Here is a 12,643-nt window from a genome sequence, read left to right as displayed (position 1 = left end):
GTCTGAACTTCAAATGAGTAGTAGATTTTTTTCTGACAATTTTAAAAGTTATGTCTTTTTCCACTCCCCTGTACCATGTGACAGCCATCAGCCAATCACAAATGCATACACGTACCATGTGACAGCCATCAGCCATTTACAAATGCATACACACTTATTCTTGCACATGCTCAGTAGGAGTTAATGACTCAAAAAGTTTAAATATAAAAAGACTGTGCACATTTTGTTAATGGAAGTAAATTGGAAAGTTGTTTAAAATATCATGCTCTATCTGAATCATGAAAGTTTAATTTTGATTGAGTGTCCCTTTAAGCTAAGCAGGGCTGTATGTAACAAAGTACCAGCATCCAACTATGCTGGAGAGTCACAGTCCAGTCATTTTGAATAATGTGTCTGGGTTTCAGGCGGTCTGAAACCCGGAGGTGGCAGCCCTACTGGGACAGAATGAACAACTGGGTGGGACACTGGGACAGCGTCTCCAAACAGGGACAATCCCAGTAAAAGTGGGACTTCTGGTAAGCCTATATATACACACAACAAGCTGCACATAAGTCTCCCTGTACGGCTGTATATACACACAACAAGCTGCACATAAGTCTCCCTGTACTGCTGTATATACACACAACAAGCTGCACATAAGTCTCCCTGTACTGCTGTATATACACACAACAAGCTGCACATAAGTCTCACTGTACGGCTGTATATACACACAACAAGCTGCACATAAGTCTCACTGTACGGCTGTATATACACACAACAAGCTGCACATAAGTCTCACTGTACGGCTGTATATACACACAACAAGCTGCACATAAGTCTCACTGTACGGCTGTATATATAAAACAAGCTGCACATAAGCCTCGCTTTACGGCTTTGTATTTAACACGCATCATTTGCAGCAGCTGATTATAATGTTTCGGCAGCTATTTCAGAGCAACATGCTGATCACATGACTTTACATGGCGGTGGTCATGTGTCCTGTTGTCAAGGTTGTCCAGTCCAACCTTGTAATAACAACACGTACGGCTGGCCCCGCCCTTCCTAAGACAACCGCCCTTGCTGCCAGCTTATCTCCGCCCCCTACTTTTCATTGGTCACCATTGCAGGATGTTGTGACTGTTTCTTACTCTCGGCGCCGATTGGATCGGTTTTACGTCAATCTTGCGCTTTTCACAAAGGGGAGGTGTGGTCTGGGGAAGCCAGCGTGAATCCTCCGAGTGGTTATAGTGGCAGCCGATTTTCGTGTTACCCCCGGGCTCCCGTGTGAGACTCTCCGGTGCAGGCCGTGACCGCACCACCCGGGGACACTCATGTCTTCACCAACACCCACTTGCTGTCACACGGAGCTCGGGCTAAGGGAAGTGCGACGAGGTGAGTCTGGTCCAGCCAGTAGTACCGTGTATACCCGCGGCCTGTAGTGCAGAGTAGTCTGTGGTACTCACTGGGGTATATATAGTGCAGAGTAGTCTGTGGTACTCACTGGGGTATATATAGTGCAGAGTAGTCTGTGGTACTCACTGGGGTATATATAGTGCAGAGTAGTCTGTGGTACTCACTGGGGTATTTATATATAGTGCAGAGTAGTCTGTGGTACTCACTGGGGTATTTATATATAGTGCAGAGTAGTCTGTGGTACTCACTGGGGTATATATAGTGCAGAGTAGTCTGTGGTACTCACTGGGGTATATATAGTGCAGAGTAGTCTGTGGTACTCACTGGGGTATATATAGTGCAGAGTAGTCTGTGGTACTCACTGGGGTATTTATATATAGTGCAGAGTAGTCTGTGGTACTCACTGGGGTATTTATATATAGTGCAGAGTAGTCTGTGGTACTCACTGGGGTATATATAGTGCAGAGTAGTCTGTGGTAATCACTGGGGAATATATAGTGCAGAGTAGTCTGTGGTACTCACTGGGGTATATATATATATATATAGTGCAGAGTAGTCTGGGGTACTCACTGGGGTATTTATATATAGTGCAGAGTAGTCTGGTACTCACTGGGGTATTTATATATAGTGCAGAGTAGTCTGTGGTTCTCACTGGGGTATATATAGTGCAGAGTAGTCTGTGGTACTCACTGGGGTATATATAGTGCAGAGTAGTCTGTGGTACTCACTGGGGTATTTATATATAGTGCAGAGTAGTCTGTGGTACTCACTGGGGTATATATAGTGCAGAGTAGTCTGTGGTACTCACTGGGGTATATATAGTGCAGAGTAGTCTGTGGTACTCACTGGGGTATATATAGTGCAGAGTAGTCTGTGGTACTCACTGGGGTATATATAGTGCAGAGTAGTCTGTGGTACTCACTGGGGTATTTATATATAGTGCAGAGTAGTCTGTGTTACTCACTGGGGTATATATAGTGCAGAGTAGTCTGTGGTACTCACTGGGGTATATATAGTGCAGAGTAGTCTGTGGTACTCACTGGGGTATTTATATATAGTGCAGAGTAGTCTGGGGTACTCACTGGGGTATTTATATATAGTGCAGAGTAGTCTGGTACTCACTGGGGTATTTATATATAGTGCAGAGTAGTCTGGGGTACTCACTGGGGTATATATAGTGCAGAGTAGTCTGTGGTTCTCACTGGGGTATTTATATATAGTGCAGAGTAGTCTGTGGTTCTCACTGGGGTATTTATATATAGTGCAGAGTAGTCTGGGGTACTCACTGGGGTATATATAGTGCAGAGTAGTCTGTGGTACTCACTGGGGTATTTATATATAGTGCAGAGTAGTCTGTGGTACTCACTGGGGTATTTATATATAGTGCAGCGTAGTCTGTGGTACTCACTGGGGTATTTATATATAGTGCAGAGTAGTCTGTGGTACTCACTGGGATATATATATATATATATATATATATATATATAGTGCAGAGTAGTCTGTGGTACTCACTGAGATATATATATATATATATATATATATATAGTGCAGAGTAGTCTGTGGTACTCACTGGGATATATATATATATATATAGTGCAGAGTAGTCTGTGGTACTCACTGGGATATATATATATATATATAGTGCAGAGTAGTCTGTGGTACTCACTGGGATATATATATATATATATAGTGCAGAGTAGTCTGTGGTACTCACTGGGATATATATATATATAGTGCAGAGTAGTCTGTGGTACTCACTGGGATATATATATATATATATATATATAGTGCAGAGTAGTCTGTGGTACTCACTGGGATATATATATATATATAGTGCAGAGTAGTCTGTGGTACTCACTGGGGTATTTATATATAGTGCAGAGTAGTCTGTGGTACTCACTGGGGTATATATAGTGCAGAGTAGTCTGTGGTACTCACTGGGGTATATATAGTGCAGAGTAGTCTGTGGTACTCACTGGGGTATTTATATATAGTGCAGAGTAGTCTGTGGTACTCACTGGGGTATTTATATATAGTGCAGAGTAGTCTGTGGTACTCACTGGGGTATTTATATATAGTGCAGAGTAGTCTGTGGTACTCACTGGGGTATTTATATATAGTGCAGAGTAGTCTGTGGTACTCACTGGGGTATTTATATATAGTGCAGAGTAGTCTGTGGTACTCACTGGGGTATTTATATATAGTGCAGAGTAGTCTGTGGTACTCACTGGGGTATTTATATATAGTGCAGAGTAGTCTGTGGTACTCACTGGGGTATTTATATATAGTGCAGAGTAGTCTGTGGTACTCACTGGGGTAATTATATATAGTGCAGAGTAGTCTGTGGTACTCACTGGGGTATTTATATATAGTGCAGAGTAGTCTGTGGTACTCACTGGGGTATTTATATATAGTGCAGAGTAGTCTGTGGTACTCACTGGGGTATTTATATATAGTGCAGAGTAGTCTGTGGTACTCACTGGGGTATTTATATATAGTGCAGAGTAGTCTGTGGTACTCACTGGGGTATTTATATATAGTGCAGAGTAGTCTGTGGTACTCACTGGGGTATTTATATATAGTGCAGAGTAGTCTGTGGTACTCACTGGGGTATTTATATATAGTGCAGAGTAGTCTGTGGTACTCACTGGGGTATTTATATATAGTGCAGAGTAGTCTGTGGTACTCACTGGGGTATTTATATATAGTGCAGAGTAGTCTGTGGTACTCACTGGGGTATTTATATATAGTGCAGAGTAGTCTGGGGTACTCACTGGGGTAATTATATATAGTGCAGAGTAGTCTGGGGTATTATATATATTGCAGAGTAGTCTGTGGTACTCACTGGGGTATTTATATATAGTGCAGAGTAGCCTGGGGTATTTATATATAGTGCAGCGTAGTCTGTGGTACTCACTGGGGTATTTATATATAGTGCAGCGTAGTCTGTGGTACTCACTGGGGTATTTATATATAGTGCAGCGTAGTCTGTGGTACTCACTGGGGTATTTATATATAGTGCAGAGTAGTCTGTGGTACTCACTGGGGTATTTATATATAGTGCAGAGTAGTCTGTGGTACTCACTGGGGTATTTATATATAGTGCAGAGTAGTCTGTGGTACTCACTGGGGTATTTATATATAGTGCAGCGTAGTCTGTGGTACTCACTGGGGTATTTATATATAGTGCAGAGTAGTCTGTGGTACTCACTGGGGTATTTATATATAGTGCAGAGTAGTCTGTGGTACTCACTGGGGTATTTATATATAGTGCAGAGTAGTCTGGGGTACTCACTGGGGTATTTATATATAGTGCAGAGTAGTCTGGGGTACTCACTGGGGTATTTATATATAGTGCAGAGTAGTCTGGGGTACTCACTGGGGTATTTATATATAGTGCAGAGTAGCCTGGGGTACTCACTGGGGTATTTATATATAGTGCAGAGTAGCCTGGGGTACTCACTGGGGTATTTATATATAGTGCAGAGTAGTCTGGGGTATTTATATATAGTGCAGAGTAGTCTGGGGTATTTTTATAGATAGTGCAGAGTAGTCTGGGGTATTTTTATAGATAGTGCAGAGTAGTCTGGGGTATTTTTATAGATAGTGCAGAGTAGTCTGGGGTATTTTTATAGATAGTGCAGAGTAGTCTGGGGTATTTTTATAGATAGTGCAGAGTAGTCTGGGGTATTTTTATAGATAGTGCAGAGTAGTCTGGGGTATTTTTATAGATAGTGCAGAGTAGTCTGGGGTATTTTTATAGATAGTGCAGAGTAGTCTGGGGTATTTTTATAGATAGTGCAGAGTAGTCTGGGGTATTTTTATAGATAGTGCAGAGTAGTCTGGGGTATTTTTATAGATAGTGCAGAGTAGTCTGGGGTATTTTTATAGATAGTGCAGAGTAGTCTGGGGTATTTTTATAGATAGTGCAGAGTAGTCTGGGGTATTTTTATAGATAGTGCAGAGTAGTCTGGGGTATTTTTATAGATAGTGCAGAGTAGTCTGGGGTATTTTTATAGATAGTGCAGAGTAGTCTGGGGTATTTTTATAGATAGTGCAGAGTAGTCTGGGGTATTTTTATAGATAGTGCAGAGTAGTCTGGGGTATTTTTATAGATAGTGCAGAGTAGTCTGGGGTATTTTTATAGATAGTGCAGAGTAGTCTGGGGTACTTTTATAGATAGTGCAGAGTAGTCTGGGGTACTTTTATAGATAGTGCAGAGTAGTCTGGGGTACTTTTATAGATAGTGCAGAGTAGTCTGGGGTACTTTTATAGATAGTGCAGAGTAGTCTGGGGTACTCACTGGGGTATTTATATATAGTGCAGAGTAGCCTGGGGTATTTATATATAGTGCAGAGTAGTCTGGGGTACTCACTGGGGTATTTTTATAGATAGTGCAGTCTGTGAGGTACTCACTGGGGTATTTATAGATGGTGCAGAGTAGTCTGGGGTACTCACTGGGGTATTTATAGATGGTGCAGAGTAGCCTGGGGTATTTTTATAGATGGTGCAGAGTAGCCTGGGGTATTTTTATAGATGGTGCAGTCTGTGTGGTACTCACTGGGGTATTTATATATAGTGCAGAGTAGTCTGGGGTATTTATATATAGTGCAGAGTAGTCTGTGAGGTATTTATATAGTGCAGAGTAGTCTGTGAGGTACTCACTGGGGTATTTTTATAAATGGTGCAGAGTAACAATTCTTGGTTTTATAGACAGAACCATCTGTCAGATGTTTAGAGCTGGGTATCCTATACACATGGCCCCAAATACTTGTGTATGAATGAAGCTTAAGCAGTGTATTAAATGTCTGTCTGTGATAAGTGCTAGGTACTCACTTGGTGTTGCTGTCGTGCATGTTACCTTATAGCAAATTGTTACAGCGCCAGCTTGTCAAATTCACATCTTTTGTCTCCCAGTAAGGTGTAAGGGGCCAGGTCTGTAATCCTTTATATCCCAGTCTACCTCCCCATCTTTATTTCTGGTATCCCAGTACAGCACCACAAGACCTGTCGGTGCTTTATACAGCTGATGGATCTGTACATACACAGGCTGTTATGGGCTGTCGTTCTTATTAATAATATTTAAATATAAAGGAGGAGTTCAGAATTATGATTTATCCCATATTTTCTATGACATTGAGCTTTTCAATAAATATTTTTATTTTGTATTTAATCTACTTTGTTATGCATTAGCTTTGCTCATAGGTACATGGATCTATCCTGTATATAGCCTTCAGCCTAACCCTGGGGGAAATGTGACCTACAGGTAGGAGCAGCTAGTGGCCTCAGACCTCTATAGTCTGCAGTGCCAACAACTGCACAGATTAACACAAACACAAAGGCCAATATGGGGTTTGGGAGTAGCTCCAATCAGGGTCGGTCATCTGGCCACAGGTATATAGGGCAGCAGTTGATTGGAGTGTCTGATGTCTGACAGTATCCAATAGGTGAATAGAATAAGATGCAGAGGTGTTATTTAGTTCAGCTGACGCTTTTTAACCATTTATTGATTTATAAAAATGCATCGTTCCTCCGCCCGCATCTCATACTTATTTTTCTTCGATGACTAATTCGGTTTCATATGTAAGGAGTAAACTAGAGGATATAAGACACTACTAATCACATGTGACGTTGAATCTTTGTATACCTCTATTAGACATGACAAAGGGTGTGAATCTGTACAATTCTTTCTTAATATGGAAGCACAAGAGAAACGGGACAGAAACAACTTCATTGTTAAACTTCTTGAGTTCGTCTTGAAACAATCTCTCTGTTTTCAATGACAGATTCTTTTTACAAACTCGAGGAACAGCCATGGGCTCCTTTTGCGCCCCCACCTACGCTAACATCTATCTAGGGTGGTGGGAACAGGAAATGGTATTTAATGACCAACTTAAAAATATACTGATAATATTATGGCTATGTTACATAGATGACCTGCAGATTCTATGGAAAGGCAGCAAAAATTTGTTTAAAGAGTTTTTAGACATTCTGAACTCTAATGACTTAAATTTAAAATTGACTTACTCTATTAGTCCAAATGAAGTTGAATTCCTGGATGTTAAATTAACAAAAGATAGCACTGGAGAAATTAAATCCAGATCTCTATAGGATACCCACGGCTACCAACTCTCTACTGGAGTTTAGCAGTTGCCATTCGTGGCACACTAAAAGGCGATACCTGTCGGGGGAATTCCTGAGACTGAGGAGGAGATGCTAGTTCATATGCTAATTTCTTAGACCTTGAAGGCCACCTCTAATCTAAATGCATTTTGATAGTTTTTTTTTTTACCACTAGAGGGCATTAGTTCACGTGTTTCATATAGGTAACATTGAGCTCATGCATGTGAATTTTACCATGGAGACAGCAAGTCTGTGAAAAGAAATTAAATAAGAGGGTAGTCTGCTGATGTTTAGATACAAGGTAATTAGAGAGGTAAAACGTGTATAATTATAACGGTGTTGGTTATGCCAAACTGGGGAATTGGTAATTAAAGGGAACCATAACACCTACTAAAATTCCTTAAAACTAACTTCTACTAAATAATAAAAAACAACTAATCACAGATGTCTATGCTGGCTGTCCAGTTTACTGCAAACAATTCAAGTAGAGTGATTTCAATTATAGTGTTGATCCAGAGATTCATGCTGCTATGTATGCCGCCATATTGTACACACAGCAGTCATGTGATGCACACATCATATTATTCTGTTATTTATGTTTGCTTAGATTAAATATTCACTTTCATACAGATGCAGAGCATGTGCTGCAGTGTCTGTTGAAATGCATTAGTTTTCAACATGTTATTCTAAATAAAAGGGACAGTGTAGATACATTATATAAGCTCATACAACTTATAATAGGAAATAAGCAATCATCAGTTCTGCCTAAGTGCCTATCTGTGCCACAATTAGCTTTGTAAAACATGGAATTAACAAAAAAAATAAAGCATTGTACATAAACAAAAAAAAAATTTAGTTTAAATGTGCAACTTACTATGTTTTTTGTATGTCCATGCTGAGTCCATGCAATTTCCAACTGCTCCCTCAATGCAAAAAAAAAATCTCATCTCAAGTAAAATACTTTTTAAATGAAGTGTTTTAAATTATTTAGAATTGTAAATATTATATTGGTTAATATTCAAGGGGTGACCAGATTCTGCTATTAATGTAATTACACTGTGAAATAGCAGCCCTACTCCGTTTTTTTTACCTGTTTGCTGTCACTGCAGTGATTTATTTTCAGCTGTCACAGACAGAAAGCAGAGGTAGAGCCTAAGCAGCTCTTAAACAAATAGCTGTGCACGGGGTTAGATCTGTCCGGAGCAATTCACACCTCAGCTGTGATATCCTTGCCCCATCCCCCGTAGCACACAGTGAGTGCAGAGATCAACAGGAGATACTGAGAGCGAGCAGGGAGCAGTGCAATAAATTTATAACTTTTCACAAACTGGGGCTTGGCTGTATTAAAACGGACACTAAATGATCATTTTAAAAAATGCAAATATGCTGAAATAGAAAAAAATATCCAGATGGAAAATATTAATTAATATTGTGGAATGAGTAAAAAAAAAATCCTTTTAGTGTACACCACAGGTTTTAAACTTCCTGTCCTGAGCGTGTATGAATGCTCTGAGGAGAGACCGGAAGAGAGGGAGCCAGATAATGTTTATAATTGTAAACACAGAAATGATTACATTTTAAGATATATATTGATCAGATTTGTTTAGGAAGTTCGTTTTGCACAATAAAACATAAGTAACTGTGTTTGTGTACAACTTTCTCATCTGACACTGCAGGGCACGCTCTGCATCACAGAGAGAGCACTGCAGAATCAGATGTGTTTCCTCTAAGCATATGTAAGAGTAATATGCTGTGCACCTCACGTGACTCAGTCTGCTGTGTGGCAACGCGCGTTACAATATGGTGGCATACATGGCAGTATCAAGCTCTGGATCACCATTGTAATTCAAATACTTTATTTGAACAGGTTGGGGTAAGCTGATAAAAACACATAGACATCCATGTTTTCTTGGGGGTTTTTTTGCTCATAAGTTAGTTTTAAGAAGTTTTAGCAGACAGGTGTTATGGGTCCCTTTAAGGGATTATCTATCTTTTAAAACAACAAATTCTGGTGTTGACTGTCCCTTTAAATGTGGCAGTTAGTTGGAAAAGAGCTCCAACTATTAGCAACAAATTAGTGAGAAGCCACTTCACACGTAAGAACCAGAAAAGAAAGCTTTCTCAGGAACCCACGGCTGTGGGTCCTGTTTATTATGTAAATACATGCATAACCGCAAAGAAATAGACGTTCCCAAAAGGTATAAAAAAATTGACAGATTTTGCTAACTGCAGAGCCAAAAATATTATACTATTTACAGTGTGACTGTAATAAATACTATGTGGGGATCACAACAAGAGAGGTACGCACCCGGCTAAATAGCAATAAATGGAAAAACTTAACAGTAGCCAGACATTTTCTTAAGCATCATAACGCCAAACCGTCAGTAAAACTGTAAGTTATCAAAACAGGGATACAGGGTGGGAATATCAGCAGATGCTATTACAGGCTGAAAGCCAATGGATTTTTTGGCTCAATTCTATGACACCCAATGGCATGAATGAAAATAATAGTTTTGGAGCTTTCCTATGAAAAGCTACCTATGTTACTAGCTCACTGCTGGGCGTATATATAATTTACAGACAATATATACTGGTGCTACGTTTATATGTCTGGTTAAATAACATTATGTTCCCATGTACAGATAAATACTTGCGCACATTAAATGTATGTGGATTAGTCATAATTCCTGCTAGCATTTGCAGCAATCTATGCTGTACGGTTTCATATATATTATATGAGTAACTTTCACACCAGTGTTATTTGTTAAACTGTTTAAGGTGTATACTATAGCCACACACATGACTGCTACTAAAATCAATGACATGTAATGGGATTATGTCATCTGTTATGTTATAACCAAATATGGGATTTATTTCACAATAAGCTCTGACAATGTTTACTGTGTAATCCAACACACCCATGTCCTGTGATTCGTGCATTATAAACGCCCCCCCCCCCCCCACTGATGTCATCCTCTAATCACGTGACATGTTAACATGACTGGATGGACCAATTGGTTCATCACTTTATCGGTTAGGCTAAGATAGGGGTGTGTGTACACAATACCCCATTCTGATTGGCCACTATATGCTATATAAGGGTAGGTAACCCTACATCCTGTTCGCCTTTGAAAAAGCTACGGCGAAATGTACATCAGGCAACCGCTGCCTTCAATACACAATCCCTATGTGTGAAATATGTTCCACATAGATCTGTTAACTTAGCCTAACTATAATACTAATTACTTGGTACTACTTGTTTTGGGCTTGTCCCTGAAATATTATTTAGTGTTATATTCGTATTGTCAGTGTGTGTGAAATTTGTGCCACACTCGGATTAGGCTAACTATACTGGGTTTGTATCTGTATATCTCTCTGGCCTGTTTGCTTTATGTGTTTTTAGGACTGTGTCCCCTCTATTTTAGTGGTTGAATTGTTCATACAGTTTTACATATCAGTTTGTGTGAAAATTGTTCCACATTCAGGATTAGGCCAGTAACTTAGGGTCTATATATATATATATATAGGCATCCCCTATTGGGGTCTTCTTAATAGACCAATATATGCGCATATATAATATATTAATATATTCATTCCAGTATTTAACTACCAGTGGTGATATCACTTTTTGGGTTGTTGTTGTTTGTAGGCATCCATCTGTGTCATTTTTAACACTATATGTTTGTGTTATGCGTCTCCTGCGGATTTTTATATATTTTTTTTTATCGTTATTAAAATTTATATTTTACCTCCCCATACTCTCTCTATAAGCGAGTGCTGCTATAGGTGGTGCTTTTCCATTTATATTCACTCATCAAATCGTTGCGTGCCCCCTTTGGTGTCCAGCTTGTTGGGCACGCAATGATTGTATAAAGCCGGATCCGTCATCAAAGACAAAAATAAAGTATGAGATGCGGTTGGACGAATTGCGCAATGTTTACGATCAATAAATGGTTATTATTTTACGAATAAAGTGTCTTTTAAATATTTTAATGAATGAAAGTGCCCCTGTTTTTTATGAATAATTCCATATACTGTGGATTAAATTGCCAAAGATTACTATCACTTTAATTTAACAAAAACAATTAAACATTGCAGCCATGAATATATAGACTCATGCAACAGGATTACCCCTTCCTGTCTGGACTTATTTGTCTACATCGGAACAAATATATAGATTCGGTCTGTGCCTGTATAGAGAGATGGATCGGGTCTGTGCCTGTATAGAGAGATGGATCGGGTCTGTGCCTGTATAGAGAGATGGATCGGGTCTGTGCCTGTATAGAGAGATGGATCATCATCGGGGGGGGGGGGTGCTCTTCCTCAGGACGGTAGGCGTGAGATATGGTTGCAGGAGGGACGGTCACCTTTTGTGGGTATTTTTAGCTATACTTGTGTTGGATTTTTTTTCTTTTACCTGATGCTTTTATAGATATAGATTAAAGGGAAATTGAACCCTTCTTTTTCTTTTTTCATGATTCAAATATAGCATGTGATTTTAAACCATTTTCCAATTTACTTCCGTTATCTGATTTGCTTCATTCTCTTGATATCCTTGGTTGAAAAGCATATATAAATAGGCTCAGTAGCTGCTAATTGGTGGCTGCACATAGATGCCTCATGTGCATTGCTATTTCTTTAACAAAGGATACCTAAAGAATTATGCAAATAAAATAGAAGTAAATTGGAATGTTTAAAATTGTATTCTCTAACTGAATCATGAGAAATGCGTTTGGGTTTCATGTCCCTTTTACAAAGAACATGCATTTGGTGCGTTATATCTTTTACAAATTACTCCACCTTTTTATTTTCTCATTCGAAATAGCTGATTTTGCCTATTGGATCGCACCTATACTGAACATTTCTGCTCTTAAAGGGACACTAAAGTCTAAATTCCGTGATTCAGATAGAGCAGCATTTTTAATATTTTCCAGTTTGCTTCTATTATCAGATTGTGCTCTATTTTTCTATGCATACTGATGCTCCAGCTTCTACTGAGCATGTGCAAGAGTTTAGTGTATGTGTACTAGTCTGTGATTGGCTGATGGCTGTCACATGATACAGGGGGCTATTTTTCTATGCATACTGATGCTCCAGCTTCTACTGAGCATGTGCAAGAGTTTAGTGT

At 39.3% G+C, this 12,643-nt stretch overlaps 1 protein-coding gene across 3 annotated transcripts in view; it reads left to right on the top strand.

Moving 5' to 3' along the window:
• The first annotated feature begins 1,193 nt into the window (after positions 1 to 1,193).
• Positions 1,194 to 12,643, top strand: part of LOC128639760 (AN1-type zinc finger protein 4) — a 52,075-nt gene continuing 40,625 nt past the window's right edge. For 2 of the 3 annotated variants that reach the window (XM_053691886.1, XM_053691885.1), the window contains exon 1: positions 1,245 to 1,371. Coding sequence is in view for 1 of the 3 variants with exons in the window: in XM_053691887.1 (XP_053547862.1) it covers positions 1,311 to 1,371 (61 nt within the window). In the remaining 2 variants the exon portion in view is untranslated. Of the gene's footprint in view, positions 1,372 to 12,643 lie in introns of all 3 variants that reach the window. The other variant, XM_053691887.1, reaches the window with a different exon arrangement.

This window comes from Bombina bombina, chromosome 9 (assembly GCF_027579735.1).
Source record: "Bombina bombina isolate aBomBom1 chromosome 9, aBomBom1.pri, whole genome shotgun sequence".
Lineage (NCBI taxonomy): Eukaryota > Metazoa > Chordata > Amphibia > Anura > Bombinatoridae > Bombina > Bombina bombina.
Note: the sequence above shows the minus strand (reverse complement) of the source record. Positions and strands in the feature narration are given on the sequence as shown.